We start from the raw sequence: 18,362 nt of genomic DNA, 5'->3' as shown, positions 1-18,362 counted from the left end.
ACCACTGCTCCCATCTTTGATAAATAACAGGGACTGGAAAGGGTTGTTTTGTTGCCATTTGCATCTCATCAAAACCCAGCTATTGTTTCCCCACTTCGGCCTTGCACCATCATCTCTTTCTGTCATTGAATCTCTCCTGCCCTCCAACCCAGCAGAGACCTTCCCTTCTGTCCTTTCCTCCCCTTTTACCTGCCTCCACATTTGTTTAAAAACTGTTAAAGCTCTAACTTCTTCCAGCTCTGATAAAACGTTATCAGCTGGAAACATTAAGTCTTTCTCTCTCCACATAAGTTGACTGACCTGCTGCGTATTTTCCAACATTTTCTGTTTCTATTCTGTGGTCAGTTGTACATTGCAGTAGATTTCAAGCACCAGCCAATCAGCTCTGCACATTCAGGAGAAACTTCCTCCCTAGGTGGACCACCAAGAAAGCAAAGAATCCAAGAGAACAACAGTCTGTACCAGGATGTGTGCATCCCTCATGGTACCAGTCTCTTCAGGTAGATGCTCTCCCCAAGCCAGCCCGGAACAGAAGTGGAGGAGCCCATTAGCCCCACTGCATACACCTATCCACTGTCTGCTTTCACTGGGACATGCTCAGTGTGTGACAACAATATCAAGCAAAACTGCACACACAAACTTTCAAGCCAGATAAACCAGCAGGTAGGGTCACCACACTCACCTGCCTTGGGATTACATCACTGCCTCGAGTGGAAAGTGGTTAGGATTCATAAAATGTGTTAAAACATGACCCACCTTGTCCACAAAGCATCTAGCTATAGCAACAGGGTCATGGTGACAGCGATCAAGGTCTTGCAGCAGGTCACTGTGAAGACAGCGGGTGGAGAAAAGGAGGACATGGGAGAGGGAGAGAGAGAGACGGGAGACAGATGGGCGGGGGAAGTGGCAGAGAGCAGGGGAGACAGATGGGCGGGGGAAGTGGCAGAGAGAGGGGAGAGGGAGAGGGATGGAAGAGGAAGAGAGTCAGGAGAAAGAGGGGGGAGAGAGGGGGGGGAGAGAGAGAGAGAGAGAGAGAGAGAGACAGACAGACATACAGGAGGAAGAGAGGGAGGGAAAAGGGAGAGACAGTGGTAATGAAGAAGAAAGTGTTAGGGAAGAGCGTCAGCAAAGTTGGGGGAAGCGAGGCAAGAAAGAGATGGAAAGATGAGGGAGCAAGGGAAGGATGCAGTGGCAGGGAGCAAGGAAAGGAGAGAGAGAAAAGCAGAAGGAAATTAGAGTGGAGGAAACAAAATAGCAAGATGGAAATAGTGTGACAGTCAAAGGAAAAGCAAGAGAAGGGAAGAGGACGATACAGGAGAAAGGGAGAGAGAGACGGGCAAGAGTAAGAAAGCAGACAGAGGCGGTGAGACACATTAAGGCCAGCAGGAGGTGGGGAGAGAGAAAGAAAGTAGTTAGAAAACAAGAGAGGCAGACGAAGCAAGGAGGAGATGGGGAAGAAAGGATGGGAAACAGGGGAAAGGACAAAGGGAGAGAAAGAAGATAAATATTATGTAATAGAACATTAATACAAATGACCATGTTGAGGCTAAATCCAACTGATGAGTTTGCATATATTTGCCTGGAAAGGAAATGTGTAAATGATATGATAATCTACATGAATACATTTACAGCTTGCATACCAAGCTATTTGCATCCATTCCAGCCGAGAACATCAGGGATTTTGACCTTGCTGCGAATGTGTAAAACAGGTGAAAGTGACTCAGCAGCCAGATTTACTACTCACCACAATTTTACTTCCATTGATGTCACTATCACCCTATTTACATTATCTCACAGTGTCAAAATCTACCCCTTTCTACTCTGGTGTTTGACAACACACAGTAACTGTCCATTCTGCTGTGTAACACCGCATTATCACCATTCATTTCAGTGGAGAAGGGAAGAGAAAGAGAGAGAGAGAGAGATGGAGGGGGAAAATGAAGAACAGGCAATGACACGTCAACACGTCTTCACCAAACCATTACTGTGTCTTGGCTAATTTCAACCCCACAGCTGAAGAGACAGCCACCAATGTTAGTGTGAGGACCAGGATCAGAAGAACATGGAGTTCTCAGGGGTTGTAGGGCTGGAGGAGGTTACAGAGAGATGAAGCAGTGAGGCCATGAAGGGATTTAAACATGAATGTGAGAATTTGAACTTTGAGACTTGGTGAGCATAAACACCAATCAGCCACTGGTTCCAAAGCCCCCACCACTAGCCGATCACTCCTGCAGGCAATTCCAACTCTGTTTGTCACATCCCTATCCAAACAAATCTGGAAAGCCAGAGAATCCAGCCCACCATTGACATTGGCTTTTTAGTCTTTCACTTGCTTCAGCACACAACTGGAGGGAACCAAGGAAATGAGGGAGGTGATCAGATGTGAGAGACGGGCAAGTGCTGAGACTCAATGCTCCATTCAGCATGCATAGAATGAATGAGAGAGACAGAGAGAGAGAGACCGACAGAGAGAGAGAGAAACACATGCACACACATGGTCACATGCAACTGCAGGCGGATTGAGCCACACATGCAGATGCACAGCACTGTGGGACGGAGAGGGAAAAACGAGATGAGAAAAAATCCAGGATCATGTACACAACTCACCTCGAGAAGGGGATAAAGTCCTATCAGAAAGCAAAAATTAATATATAGCAGTGAGACTAAGAGACTTAAAGACTGCAGATATCAAAAGATTACAATTAGTCGCAAGCTGCCAAGAGCATTGTAGAATTACTGATCGTGAAATGTGCCCTTGCCACTACCACAAGGCTCATGTAAACACTTCTCTCCCTCTTTAGCTTAGTACAGTGATGAGGTGAAGAGGGTGTTGGGAGTGATTGGGGGGTGGGGGGAGGGTGGTGCCGGTGGTGGGGGGAACAGCGTGGAATTGAGTGGGGATGAATGTAATCAGTCTGGCTGGTGCTACAGGATCTAACACTGATCCACCCAGTGTCTCAGGGTCTAACCTTCACCCGTTAGGGTTGTCAACCCTCCAGGAATCGAAGATCAATCTCCAGCACACTTTTGTGTACAACCCTAGAGAAAAATCATTGGGGCATTAAAAAAGATTGTGGGGTTTTTTTGTCATTTGCTTTGAACATTTCTCTTTTCTAGACATAAAAATTTTAAAATATTAAGAAAAAGGCTGTTTGGCTGACAGTCAAGCATCATCCAATTAGGCAACGAGTCTTTTTACTTTCCAATTTGTGTAAGAAGGCTGTGCGACACAAGGATGGATGCATCGGCCAACTAATGGCTAGAGTCTGGGGGCAAGTCATGTGATGAAACCTCCAGGAATACATTTAATCACAGTTGGCAACCCATCTAACACTGATGCACCCAGTGTCTCAAGATCTAATACTGACCCATCAGGGTACTCGATATAAGCACTTGATCACAATTCTTTGCAGGTTACAATGTCATGGTGACACAAATCTGAAGAAGCCTGCTTCTATTGATTATATATAAACTCTGGCAGGACATGTAAATGTGCTTATCTGCAAAGCAGGGAGAATCAGGCAGCAGCTGACGCAGCTACAAACACAGAACCTCAGCTAAAATATGCATAACAGTCAAAAGACAAGAACCTCTTCTGGCTGTGTTTGTTTCTCAAAGTCTACTGTTAGATTGGCGTTGGCCAGTTCGTGAGTCCGGCCTAGTGATCAGGCTTCACAGAAAGCAAAGCATAAAACAATATGATGGAGATAACAGGAATCAGAAGGAGGAAAAGGCAGTAATTTCACATACAGAATAATGCCAACCTTGTGAAGTTCAGCTTCTCAGATAAAATAAAAACATTGCATATTGTATTCACAGATAGGAGTCTAGACCCCATGCTGAATGCTGGAACGAGGCCCAGCTTTGAGAGGCTGGGCACACTGCATGCTTACCTGAGAAAGTATGGGAATCAATAGAGTCTTATAGCACAGAATGCCATTTAGCCCATCATGTCTGTACTGGCTCTTTCAAAGAACTATTAACTAGTCCAACTCCCATGATCTTTTCCCATTAACTCTTTTTAATTATTTATACAATTCCCTTGCAAAAGTCACTGCTGAATCTGTTTACACGACCCTTTCGGGTAGTGAATTCCAGATTACAACAACCTTATGGTGCTTGACTTCTCATCCAACCTTGGCTAAGCGCTCTCTCACTTCTGAAACAGAAACACTCCAGAGACAGAAGTATGTGATCTGGGTGGGCTGGCACCTCACTGCAGCACCTCAGTGTGGAGTGCGGCCCTTCAAAGGAAACATTAAATTGAGAGCCCCAGCAGTTTCATGGACAATCAAGGTCCTGTAGCACAAGTTCTCCTGCGGTTCTGGCCAAAATTCATTCCACAACCCAATATCACCAATAACAGATTAAAGAATCATATCACACAGGAGGCTATTCAAACCATCAGGTCTGCGTTGGCCCTAGCTACCCAATTAGTCCCACTCCCGGCTGTTTACCCATAGCTCTGCAACTCTTTTCCCTTCAAGTACTTATCCAATTCCCTTTCGAAAGTCATTATTGAATGCGTTTCCACCATTGCTTCAAGCAGTGCATTCCAGATAAAAACCCTCATCTTCCTTTGTCAATTATCTTAAATCTGTCTCGCTTGGTTAATGAACGTCACACCAGTGGAAACAGTTTTTCCCCAATCGCTCTATCAAAATCCCCTCATACCATTAAACAGCTCCGTTAAATCTTAAATGACAGAGAGAAATAGCAAGCTAAGAGTTAATTGACCCAATAAGTGATCGAAGGAGTGAGAAGAGGCAGGGGGAAAAAAATCTAGGAATATAAAAAAACGACCAGCAAAGTGCACAAGAGTATAAACAACAAACACAAAATGAAACCAGCCCCCTGTACCTGTTAAACTCATAGATGTCCTCAATGTTTCCAAAGAGAGCAGAGACATGCTCAGGTCGGATAGGCAGATCCAAAGCATCAATGATACAACCAAGGTAGTCCTGGCAATGGAAAAAGAGAAAGATACAGGGGTTAGGTGCACCAACTTTGAACCAAATGCTGCAAATTCAATATTGCCTTCTGTCCCCATACCCTAGTGGCCAGCTACATCCTATTCTCTTGACTGACCACTGTCTGAGGCTGAACTGTACAACTGAAGGATGTGGTTGTTGGAGGTCGGTTAGGCCTCCTTCTGTGCTGTAACAACTTTGTGATCTCAATCCGAGGACATTGTTGCAGGAGTTCCAAGGGTAGTGTCCTTGGCCCAACCATCTTCAGCTGCTTCATCAATGACCTTCCTTCCATCATAAGTTCAGAACTGGGGATGTTCACTGATGATTGCACAAAGTTCAGCACCATTTGCGACTCCTCAGATACTGAAGCAGTCATGGTCCAAATGCTGCAAGACCTGGACAACATTCAGGCTTGAGCTGAGAAGTGGCAAGTAACATTCACACCACAGAAGTGCGATGATCACCTCCCACAAGAAAAATCTAATTACCTCCACTTGACATCACCATCGCTGAATTCCCCACTATCAACATCCTAGTGGTTACCGTTGACCAGAAACTGAACAAGACTTGCCATACAAATACTATGGCTACAAGAGCAGGTCAAAGGCTGGGAATTCTGCTGCAAGTAACTCACTTCCTGATTCCCCAAAGCCTGTCCACCATCTACAAGGCACAAGTCAGGAGAGTGATGAAATACTTTCCACTTGCCTGCATGAGTGCAGCTCCAACAACACTCAAGAAGCTCAACACCATCTAAGCAGCCCGCTTGACTGGCACCCCTTCCTTAAACATTCACTCCCTCCACCACCAGTGCACACCTGCCACAGTGTGTACCATCTACAAGATGCACTGCAGTAACTCACAAAGGCTCCTTCAACAGCACCTTCCAAACCCACGACCTCTACCACATAGAGGGATGAGGACAGCAGATATATGGGAACCACCACCTGCAAGTTCCCCTTCAAGCCACTCACCACCCCGACTTGGAAACATATTGCCGTTCCTTTACTGTCGCTGGGTCAAAATCCTGGAACTTCCTAACATCACTGTGGGTGTATCTACACCGCATGGACTGCAGCAGTTCAAGAAGGCAGCTCACCACCACCTTCCCAAGGGCAATTAGGGATGGGCAATAAATGCTGGCCTAGCCAATGACACTCACATCCCGTGAAAGAATCAATGAAGTAAAACCTGTGTCCTATTTTACCATCAGCTGAACTTCTGATCCCACATCCTCTCCGAGACCCTGTACTTCCACCTCAATAACATTACCATCTTCAACTCAGCCTCAGCTCATCGGCTGCGGAAACCCTCAGCCGTATTTTTTAAACCTGTACACCAATGAGTTGCATGTTTGTGTGACTGCACAGCAGCCTGGAAGGTACCACCTGGACCTTACTCTATGTTCGCTACCGTGCAGGCACAGCTGCAGCAAAAAAATACTAACGGTACAGTGCATTTAAAAAAATGAAAATTTAAAGGGGACATTGCTGTAAACTCCATTATTCCATTGCGCTCCTGTCTGGCCACCCAGCTACATTCCAAATAAAACCTCAGCTCATCCATTAGTCTGCTTCCTGCATCCTAGCTTGCTACGAGTCTGTTCACTCACCCCCGTTGTGCTCACTCACCCGCCGTGGCCCCCTGTCTGGCAACACCCTAAATTCAAAATTCTCAGCCTTGTTTTCAAGTTTCTTCAGTGGTCTCACCTCTATTCCATCTCCGTAACCTCCATCAACCCTTCGAACCTTCCGAAATCTTTATCTTCCTCCAATTCCGACCTCTTGTGCATTCCTCATATTTGATGTTCTACGAATGGCACCTCAGCTGCCTAGGCCCAAAACTCTCAAGCTCCCACCCTAAACTTGTTCATCTCTCTACCCCTCTCTTCCCCTTTAAGACACTCCATAAAGCAAGCCCATCAATCAAGCTTTTGGTCACCCATCTTCATGTCTACTTCCTCACTTCAGCACCAACCTTTTGATTGCACTATGGGCCATCTTTTCCACAGTAAAAGGTGCTATATTTAAACGCAAGTCCTTGTTGTGTTTTATCCCTGAGAGTGCTGACTCTCCAGAGAAACCTTCTGATTTCTCACCCTTGTAGTCACAGCAACCTGACGACCAATCGGAGGTCCTCACCATGTGCTTCAGTCCGAGGGTCTGCTTGGCTAGTACAGTTCAAATGGTCCACTTCTCCATTAATAAAAAATGAAAGGCCTGCATTTATAACAACAACTTGCATTTATGTAACAACTTTCACAACTTCAGGTAATCCCAAACACTTTACGACCAATGAAGCTCATTTAAAGAGCAGCCACTATTGAAATGTAGGGAACCTGGCAGCCAATTTGTGCACAGCAAGTTCCCACAAGCAGCGATGAGATAAATGATCAGTTTGTGATATTAGTTGTAAGGTTAAGCATTGACCAGGGCACTGGGAGGAAGTTCCCCGCTCATCTTGGAAATAGTACCACAGGGTCTTTCGCATCTGAAAAGACTATCAGAGCCTCAGTTTCATGTCTAATTTGAAAGGCGGCACTTCAGATGCAGGAGTGATATAGTCAGGCCAAAGCCAGATCAAGTGAACAAAAATAAAAATAAAAATACCTGGAAAAACTCAGCAGATCTGACAGCATCTGTGGAGAGGAATACAGTTAACGTTTCAAGTCCGTATGACTCTTCAACAGAACTAAGGAAAAATAGAAGATGGGTGAAATATAAGCTGGTTTAAGGGGCGTTGGGACAAGTAGAGCTGGATAGAGGGCCAGTGATAGACAGAGATAACCAAAAGATGTCATAGACAAAAGGACAAAGAGGTGTTGATGGTGGTGATATTAGCTAAGAAATGGGCTAATAGGTGACATTAAGGGTAGAAAGCAGGACAAGCAAGGTACAGATAGCCCTAGTAGGGGTGGGGTGGGGGGAAGGGATCGAAATAGGCTAAAAGGTAGAGATAAAACAATGGATGGAAATACATTTAAAAATAATGGAAATAGGTGGGAAAAGAAAAATCTAAATAAATTATTGGAAAAAAGGGGGATCGGAAAGGGGGTGGGGATGGAGGAGAGAGTTCATGATCTAAAGTTGTTGAACTCAATATTCAGTTCGGAAGGCTGTAAAGTGCCTAGTCGGAAGATGAAGTGCTGTTCCTCCAGTTTGCGTTGAGCTAATAAAATTAAACTGGGGGCACGGACAGCTTAGAAATAGGGTGCATCGGTGCTGCTGGAGGGAGAGGTCAAGTGTATTCATATGGCGGCGCATGGCACTGAGTGTGGATCTCAGGATGTGACGAGAACAGCAGTCCGAGGAGCGTTGTATGTCCCGGAGATACCTGCCATTGTTTTATCTCTACCTTTTAGCCGATTTCGATCCCTTCCCCCCACCCCACCCCCACTAGTACCTTGCTTGTCCTGCTTTCTACCCTTAATGTCAGCTATTAGCACATTTCTTAGCTAATATCACCACCGTCAACACCTCTTTGTCCTTTTGTCTATGACATCTTTTGGCAATCTCCACCTATCACTGGCCCTCTATCCAGTTCTACTTGTCCCAACCCCCCTTAAACCAGCTTATATTTCACCCTTCTTCTATTTTTCCTTAATTCTGTTGAAGAGTCTTATGGATCCGAAACGTTAACTGTATTCTTCTCCTCAGGTGCTGTCAGACCTGCTGAGTATTTCCAGGTATTTTTAATTTTGTTTTTGTTTTGGATTTCCAGCATCCGCAGTTTTTTGCTTTTATCTCAGATTAAGTGAATCCAGCTTCCATACAAATTTTTCTGCAACATTTCGCTCAATTCAAGACTCACGCTGTCTCAGGCAACAGAGGTGCCACGATTGAGAGATATGAGAGTGAACAGTACAGGTACAACCGGGCCCTCATCAAGTCCCTGCCAAGAATCCTTCTGTATCTGGAATACTGCAAACTGAATAAGCAGCAGATTAGTAGATACTGATTGAGGGAGACAGAGGGGCTAGCTGGTGTCCACTGATGTGAGGTACCGAAGGACTTTCCTAGGCCTAGGGGAATATTCCAGTATGAAACCAGTCTGGTTCCAGATCCTCTGGGATTGTGTGTCCAGGCTTCAGTACCAACAGAATGCCTCAGCACAACCATCTTAATGCTCATCCACGTTACTGTAGCAACAAAGCGGTTTAGCATTGTTGCTGCAAAGTGGTTTAACATCACTACAAAGGCGTGTGTAGGGGGGTGGGCGGGGGGTGAATCTCACAGGGCTGCCATTTAGTCAAGACTGTCAGGTCCACGAATTAGAAGGGAGTCAAAGGGCTGGGCGGACAGGGCTGACGGCAATGTTTAATCAGTGTAAACATCCTGTGTGAAGGGCAACAGTGTCTCAGCTTTCGTCATTAGCTCAGAATTACCAGCACCCAGCTGTTTGAACATAAACAACACAGTCACAGAGCTCATACGTGTCAGGTAAATGGAATGGAATACGGGATAGCACTCATGGTCCATCCGGTGACTTGCGAAGGTCATTCAACAGCTCTAAACTAAGAGAAAAGACACCAATTGTGATTGGCCTACATAGAGAGGCATCAACTGATGGAGCAAAACAAAAACAGAATTACCTGGAAAAACTCAGCAGGTCTGGCAGCATCGGCGGAGAAGAAAAGAGTTGACGTTTCGAGTCCTCATGACCCTTCGACAGAACTTGCGTTCGAGTCCAAGAAAGAGTTGAAATATTATTTCAACTTGGACTCGAACGCAAGTTCTGTCGAAGGGTCATGAGGACTCGAAACGTCAACTCTTTTCTTCTCCGCCGATGCTGCCAGACCTGCTGAGTTTTTCCAGGTAATTCTGTTTTTGTTTTGGATTTCCAGCATCCGCAGTTTTTTTGTTTTTATCACTGATGGAGCAAGCCTGCCCATGCTAGTTCCAACTAACACATTCCCTCTTGTCAACACTTAGGCAGTCCAATAAAAAGAAACAATTCTCACACACTACCTTTCACGGCCTTAGGACATTCCAAAGCACTTTACACATTGAAGGACCAGTCATTGTTTTAATGTAAAAAATGTAGCAGGTGATTTTCGCACAGCAAGGTCCCACAAACAACAATGAGATAATGATGAGTTAGTCAAGAGAACTCCCCTGCTATTCTCCTATGAGATTCTTCACACCCACTTGAGGTGGCAGACGGGGCCTCGCTTTGTCATCTCTTTGGAACTTCCCACAGTGCGGCATCCCCTCAGTCCTGAACTGGAGTGGCAGCCTGGATTGTGTGCTCAAGTCTCTGGAGTGGGGACTGAACCCACAGCCTACTGACTCAGAGGCAAAGAGCTACTACTGACCCACAGCTGATATGTGGGGAATCAAATTCTTAAAGCAGACCAGTTAGCTTTTTCCACTTACTTCCGTCTCCCATAATCTAGACTCACGGGTTGGGGTTTTCAATGGACTTGTACTTATGGAGAACTTAGCTCATCCCTCAGAAGCGTCCCATGGTGCATTAGTTCCAATAAGTTACTACCTAATTGCAGTCACTGATATAACTGACAGCAACAGCATCTCTTCGCACAGCGCAGTCTCACAAACAATAGGAGATTTCTTTTCCCAATTCTCAGACACAAGGCCTGCATTTGTTGCCCACCTTTAGTGGGCACCTGAGCACCTCAGGTGGTGCTGGGTCCTTCTCGTATCACTGCATGTTTTATACCATCTGGCCAACTTGAGAGAGAGCAGGCTTGGAGTCACATATGGGTGAGGATAGGTAATGAGTGTGAGAGTGAGCGTGCAAGAGATTGAGAGATTATGTGAGAAGGAAATGACACAACAGGGCGACGAACAGAGAGTTTGTTTCCACTGGTCAGGGAATCTTAAACACAGTTTCAGGATAAGGGGCCAATCATTTAGGATTGAGATGAGGAGATGTTACTTCACTCAAAGTGCTGTGAATCTTTGGGATTCTCTGCCCCAGAGAGTTGTGGATGCTCCATCGTTGAATACATTTAAGGCTGGGATGGACAGGTTTTTGGTCTCTCAGGGAATTAAGGAATATGTGGAGTGGGCAGGAAAATGGAGTTGAAGCTGAAGATCAGTCATGACCATGTTGAAAGACGGAGCAGGCTCAATGGACCATGTGGTCTACTCCTGCTCCTTCTTCTTGTGTTGGAGAGAGAGACAGAGAGAGAGCGATGCACAGAGACTGGAATGTTATGACTATTCCCAGGGCAGGTTGGCAGGCAGGAGGATAAAACTGGGTACTTTGGCATTGATGCCAAGCACATAGCCTACCCAACCCTGATTTTAAGGTGGGGGAGACCCATTTACCCTTGAATCAAATAGGACCCTTAAGTAACCAATGAATGGCCACTTGAGAGCCCACTCCCACCGCTACTGGGAGGGCGTCCACATCGTGTGGCAAGCCACATCTGGCAGCCCTTTAGCAAGCTGGGGTAAGCCCACCTATTTAGGCAAAATATCATCAGAGGCCTCAGTACCCATAACCCACTCGCCGGAGCCTACCAGCCTAACTTCTGCAAGGTCCTGGACTTATTTTTGAGTCCAGCTTCATTGCACCTCATCACAGACAGAGAGAGAGAGAGAGACTCACCAAGACAGTGAGAGAGCATCTGAGTGTGTGTGCACGTGCCAGGGTGGACATGTGTCAGAGTGCACACGCATGTCGGCGAGAGGGCACGCATGTCAGAGAGAGTGCTCTCACCAACATGAACATTTGTTCTAACATGCACGCTCACTGACATGTGCGCTTACTCAGACTGGCACGCTCACTCAGACACACGCAACTTATTCTGTGATGGGCTCAGTGTGAGCACGTGTCCACGTGTCAGAGTAAGCATGCGCATCTAAGCGAGCGCATCTGAGTGAACGTGTCAGCGTGAGCATGCACATGTCAGTGTGAGCATGTGTGTGTGCCAGATGAATGCGCATGTCTGAGTGAGTCCACACAGGTCATAGTTATCCCATGTGTCTGAGTGAGTGTGTGTGTTTGATTGTGTGTCTTTAACTCCCAGTCAAACTGAAGTAATGCATGGTGAGCAGACCAGCTCTCAGTGAGCCTCTGAAATTTTACCTTATTGCCAAATTGCTGTGTTATTAAGGTGCCTTTGAGTTCCTGTCAGACTTGGCCAGCTGCCCAATGGAATGGTCGCTGTGAACTTGAGGTTTTGTCGGCAAAATGCCCAAATCTACTCTGGCCTCGATCTGGTGCCAATGGGAGGGTTGCTCTCTTTCTCTCTGGTATCCTGCATCAAGAGTAAAGAGCAGATTCCTGTGGCTATCATGGGTGTGTGCACAAATGCTGACGCTCCTACTTCCTGTCTATGGCTGGTTTTTTCAGGTGTTTTTGTAGTAGTCCTCTTACACACACCCCCCACCCCCGACTTATTACCTGGCAAGTTCATGACATCTTCCATCATAAAAGGAGCCTATTCAGCCTTTTATGCTTGTGCTGGTTCTTTGAAAGAGCTGTTCAATTGGTTACACTCTCCTGTTCTTTCCACACAGTCCTGCAAATTTCTCCTTTTCAAATATTTATCCAATTCCCTTTCAAAAGTCACTACTGAATCCACTTCTCCCAACATTTCAGGCAGTGCATTCAGATCAGAACAACTCGCTATGTAAAAAAAAAATTCTCATCTCACTCGCCCTCTTTTTTCCAATGATCTAAAATTGTAATGTCTCAATGTGACACTCCAGCAAGTGGGAATAGTTTCTCATTATCTAATCTATCGTTACTGCTCATAGGTTTGAACACTTCTCGTAAATCTCTCCTTATCATTCCCTGCCATAAAGAGAATGATTGCAGACTCTAGTCTCGCCAGGGTTTCCCTGGCCCTTTTCCCTCAAAGGGATCCGGATAGAGGATTCACTGGGCTCATGCCACACATCTAACTGATTGCCCAAAAGTTGTGCTCCTGGGTGTACCTTTTGGTGATAAAACCAGTCCAGCCAGTGCCCACCACCCAAGCCAGCACCCACTGGCACAGCAGGATAAGAATGGCGTATTCGGGAAAGGAAAAGGCTGCATTGGAATAGGACGTTTCCTCATCTCAGGAGGTCCCAAAGCCCTTTGCAGCCAACAAAGTACATTTGAAGTGTAGTCATAGTTGTAATGAAGGAAATTTGGCTGTCAATTTGTAGACAGCAAGCTCCCATAAAACAGCAATGTGATAATGAGCAGATAATCCAATTTTAACGAAGTTGGCTGAAGGGTAAATATTATCCAGGACACCGGAGATAACTTCTCTATTCTTCTTCCAATTGTGCCATAGGGTTTTTAATCAAACAGGGAGATAAGCCTCAGTTTATCTGAAAGATAGTGTCCCCAACAGTGCAGCACTCCCTCAGTACTGCCCCAAGTGGGTCGGACTAAATGATGTGCTTAAGTCTCCCAAGTGGGAATTGAACTCATGACTTTTGGGAGAATCACAGGTGGGAGCGCGTGACACACTGAGCCATAGATGATACCTCCTGCTCATCCAAGGCAAGGGATGACGACTCCTGGGGAAAGAGCATTTTCTCCTGCGGTCAAGCAATGTCAGCCTCAAGCACAGACCAAACAGTCGATAGCAGGTTTCAAAAGTAACTTGGATGGGCACTTGGGAAATGAAGTTGCAGGGCTACAGGGCACCGCCGTGGGTGGGACCTGGAAAGTTGGAGGGCAGCCAAAAGTCCATGGCTTTGGGCAGGAATTGCCGGTCCCACCAGCCCTGCCCAATGGGTCAAGTGGCTCCTCCTGTGCCATTATGGCTCTATGTTCCTCTGGCATAGTCGCGGAGCAACCCCATTTTACTCCACCATTCCTGGGGCTTTGCTGAGCTGAGATTCCCAATTGAAGAGGTGGAACCTCCAAAGTTGCAAGGTTCATGTGCAAATGCTTTACTTTTCTTCCCGTCACCACCTTTGGAGAAAAATTACTAGAAAGTAGCTCACTTGAGAACAAGCGGGTAGCACCTGCATAACGTTAAATGAACACAAAGGTGTCACATAATACACATGAAGGAAGCACCTGCAGCCATTCTGGCAGCAATGATGTTTCCATGATTTGGTGCTGCCGGCTTTGTTTGAAAGCAACAGGCAAGCTGCAGGCCGCAAAACAGGTTTTCTGATGCAGCTCGCCTGACTGAAGCCTATAAATCAGGCCAGGATTGCTGCTAGCAAGTTAAGTTGCAAAAGGGGGGAGACAGGTGGGGTGGGGAAATTGTGTCACAGCTTGGTGGGGGGGAGGAACCCTTACCACTGATGGACCACTGCATCTCCATCGCCCAGGGAACTTGTGGGAGTGAGCATAGCACAGGGTCCTATATGTCGCAGGATCTTCATTCCCATATTAAAAGCTGCCTATGATCTGAAACAGGTGAGTGCTGCAAAGACCAGACATAAGGCCTCTTTTAAAATCACATGGCTACATCACCGCGTGTTAATGGGGGCAGTATGTCCTCCGATCCTAATTCAAGGTCACTCCCACCCCATTAGCAGCAAGAGCAGAAAGACAAATTTGACCCCACCGTCCTCGGGATCATAGGCATACATTGCCTCGACGGGCATACTTACATTTCAATGTCATCGGCCCGCAATCATCAGGAACTGCACTGAATGCTCAAGTATAATTTATACAAGACCCCTGCAGCAAAGAAAGACGACTTTCACCCATTCAGCCTAGGCCCATTTCCCAGAGATGACCCACGTTTGACAACACTGGACGCATTCCTGAAGGTTTTACCTCATAACCCTCTCGCCTCCAACCACCACGTCCTTCCGTTGTTTTTAACCATTGTTTGTCCGACATGTTCATCCCCATGTGGTACTGCCTTCCCTCGGCCAATTAAACAAAGAGACTTTTCCTTAGCCAGTTAGATGATTTTTGACTGTCAAATGGTCTTACCTCCCACCCCCAATATTTATATGTTTCTCTTAATTCATTCGTGAGATAAGAGTGTGGCATTTGTTGCCAATCTCCAATTGCCCTTGAGAACGGGGCAGTGATATAACTTCTAAACAAAAGTGTTCAAAGTAAATAGGAGAAAGAAATCAAGTTTTTTTTTAAGAAGGCACCTATAATTTTTCTCCAGAGTTATAAGAAGCAGCGTGCAGACCAACGTTAAATTCCCGATAACTCCAGGACAGTCGGCAACCTTAACCTAGCCTGATGCACCAACCAATACCTTCCCTCCGCTTTAATTTGGGTTGAGAGGGCAGGCCTAGTGCAGATTTTGTCAAATTGAGGCCCAGTTTAGGCCTGCAATTGCAGGCTTGCCCAAATTGAACCACTCAGATATGTATCCATCATGGGAAGAAACATAACCACAAACTAAGCTGAGGAAGAGGGAAATAATCTGCAGCAAACCAAAGATTGGGCAACATTTCATTTGAAGACCTGAGGTACAGGAAAGGCTCTGTTGTTTGAGGGGGTTCCTAGGCCTCAGGCTTTGCAGTTGATTTGTGTCTCTTGGGAGCAGCAGCTCAATAATTGTGTTAATGTTTAAACACGGATGTCTAGAGTAGTCTGACAGCTCAGAATACAGTCCGACCACAGACAGCTCCATCCTGTAGCCGCAATGACTGCTGCTCGCCAATGGGCTCAATAGGCGCCGGCAATTTTCCCCTCTTTAATCAATCCTATTGTGTTCATGTCTTTGTGAATCCCTGGAGGTCACCACAACGTAACAAGGATTAAGGTTTGCGGTTAATAGAAGTAAAATTTGTTGCTCTTGTCCCTATAGCTCTCAACGCTCCAACTTTTTGTTTCACTCATCGGCTCCCAATAGGCACTCAAGTCAGCCGGACATGGCTCAGTGGGTACTCTTGGTTATGGGTTCATGTCCTACTCTAGAGACTTAAGCACATAATCGAAGGTGAAGCTCCCAGCGAAGTACTGAGGGAGTGCTGCACTCTGTCACCACCTCCAACAGTTAAACCGACAGTTAAGGCATTAAACCAAGGCCCTGTCTGCCCTATAGGATGGATGTGAATGATTTCGAGGCATTATTTTGAGGAAAAGCACGGGGAGTTTTGGTGTGCTGACTAATATTTATCCTTCCAACCATGCCAAAAAGAATGTATTATCTAGACATCATCACAATTCTCTTTGTGGGAACTTGCTTTGCACAAACAACCTGCTGCATTTAAGATTGCAACAGTAACTTCACTTCATGGACTGTGAAGTGTTTAGGGAATGTCCAGAGCCACTATATAAATACGCCAAATATTTCATTTCTTTAACAGGCTTCTGCAAAGGTTTACTAAGTGTTTCAGAGCTGATGAATGATTGTCAACACCACGGACGGTATAATATGGATTCGGTGCACCATTTTATAGAAACACAGAAAATGTAGGGCACGGAAGGAGAACATATGGTTGACGATGTCTGCACTGATATGATGTCCCTTGTAGGGACCCACCTCATTGAGGGATGTTTTTGGGCCATCAGGTTATATTCTCAGAGGCTAAAATTTCAGCAGCTTGAAACTACTGGCCAACCTTTGCTAGTTTTGTGTGTCAATTTGTGGGCTTCTGGGGAGAAAGAGGAAATTCAAAGCAGAACGCAACAGGGAGGAGAGGTTGGTAGCAAAGAGCCCTGCCGAGGAGTACAGAGTAATTTGCGGGCATTCGTTCTTTAGACCTATTGCATTGGTGCCAACTCTTGAAAAGGGTCACCTACGTTGTCCCACTCTCCCTGCTCTTTGCCTGTAGTCTTTTAAAGTTTTGTTCTCCAAGCATTTGTCCAATTCCATTGTGAAAGTTATTATTGAATCTGCTTCCACCAACCCATATACATTCTAGATCACAACAACTCACTGCTTATATAAAACAAATTCTCATCTTCCCTCTGGTTCTTTTGAGAATAATCTTAAATCTTTGTCCTCTGGTTGCCGATTGTCAGTGGAAACAGTTTCTCCCTTTTCACTCCATCAAAGCCCCTCATAATTTCAAATGCCTCCTTTAAATCTCCACTTAACCTACTCTGCTTTAAGGAGAACTAACCCAGCTTCTCTATTCTCTCGACACAACCAAAGTCCCTCATCCTTCGTATAATTCTGGTAAATCTCCTCCACACCCTCCCCAAGGTGCATTCCTGCTCTAGGTACTGTATCGTACTCAATATAATGAAGTCTTTGTTTAAACAAGGTCCAAAGGGCAGTCCCAATCTAAACTGCTAGGCTGTCTCTCAGATGCAAACTAATGACCTTAACAGAACACAATAAAAGCCACTGCTTCAAGCATTTGCACAATATTTAAAGAATCAGAGGCCAAATACTGCCCTTGATGTCAAAGAGCAGTTTAAGAGTTTACGAACATATGAATTAAAAGCAAGAGTAGGCCATTTGGCCCCTTGAGCCTCCTCCATTATTTAATAAGATCATGGCTGATCTGATTGTTGCTTCAACTCTATTTCCCTGTCTACCCACTATAACCTTTGACTCCCTTGTTATTCAAGAATCTATCTAACTCAGCCTTAAAAATATTCAATGACCCTCCTCCACTGCCATCTGGGGAAGAGAATTCCACAGATTAACACATTTGTGAGAAAAAAATTCTCCTCAACTCCGTCTGAAGTGGTAGCGCAGAAATCATTCTGAAAACCTTCATTAAACTAACAGAATCCAGCTCTCCCATGCTAAAGTAAGAAGGGAAAAATGGATTTGTGCTTTCAAACGGACTAGTACGTATTTTAGAAATGATCCAGGAGTCAAAAGTCTGGCTCAGACTTGAGCAGGAAGCAAGCCTATGTTGCCTACTGGTTCCCAAATTAGCTGTTAGCCATGGTAGAGCTCTTGTCTGACTCAAGAGATGTGGGTTCAAGTCCCAGCTCCAGAGACTTGAGCCCATAATCTCATCTGGTACTCCAGTGCAGCATTGAGTGAATGCTGCTCCACCCGAGGTGCCATCTTTCAGGTGAAGTGTTTAGCTGAGGCCCAGTCTGTCCCATCAGATGGGCCTAAAAGATTCCACAGCATGACTTGAAAAGAAAAGCCAGGGAGTTCCCCTTGGGATCCTGCCCAATATGTGTCCCTCAACCAACATTACAAATAGGTTATCAGGTCATTACCTATTGCTGTTTGTGGAACCTTGCAATATATAAACACTGTCTCCTGCCAATGCAATATGCTGTGCAAGATGATACCCATTTACGTACATGCACTGCTCCATGCATGCACAGAAATCCAATGAGGTCACTGTTGGAGCCTGGAACCCAGAACCCTGAGTGGCAGAAGGGCGAGGGAAGGATTTGCAGACAGGAAACTAAAATCCTTTCTGCGTGGGATATTTTACATCAGTCATGTTGGTGAGTGTTTCTCACCAGATTTTAGTTTCCCATCTGCAAATCCTTCACTTCTAACCTGTTATGACCAATGCAATTGGTAAAGTTGAGTTATTCAAAAATTCCAGAGGGAAACTTAAA

The 18,362-nt window shown here is 45.5% G+C and overlaps 2 protein-coding genes across 6 annotated transcripts in view; one reads left to right on the top strand and one right to left on the bottom strand.

Annotated features, from left to right (window-relative positions):
• Positions 1-18,362, bottom strand: part of LOC121292469 (pleckstrin homology domain-containing family G member 3) — a 198,184-nt gene that overhangs the window by 49,335 nt on the left and 130,487 nt on the right. For all 5 annotated transcript variants that reach the window (XM_041214442.1, XM_041214441.1, XM_041214444.1 and 2 more), the window contains 2 exons: positions 4,861-4,961; positions 757-826 (listed from right to left, as the gene is read on the bottom strand). In XM_041214442.1, the coding sequence (XP_041070376.1) occupies positions 757-826; positions 4,861-4,961 (171 nt within the window). The remainder of the gene's footprint in view (positions 1-756; positions 827-4,860; positions 4,962-18,362) is intronic.
• Positions 1-18,362, top strand: part of srp14 (signal recognition particle 14) — an 84,423-nt gene that overhangs the window by 64,923 nt on the left and 1,138 nt on the right. The window lies entirely within an intron of this gene.

Source organism: Carcharodon carcharias, chromosome 20 (genome assembly GCF_017639515.1).
Source record: "Carcharodon carcharias isolate sCarCar2 chromosome 20, sCarCar2.pri, whole genome shotgun sequence".
Classification (NCBI taxonomy): Eukaryota; Metazoa; Chordata; class Chondrichthyes; order Lamniformes; family Lamnidae; genus Carcharodon; species Carcharodon carcharias.
The sequence above is the reverse complement of the archived record's forward strand: the minus strand, read 5'-3'. Positions and strand labels throughout refer to the sequence as shown.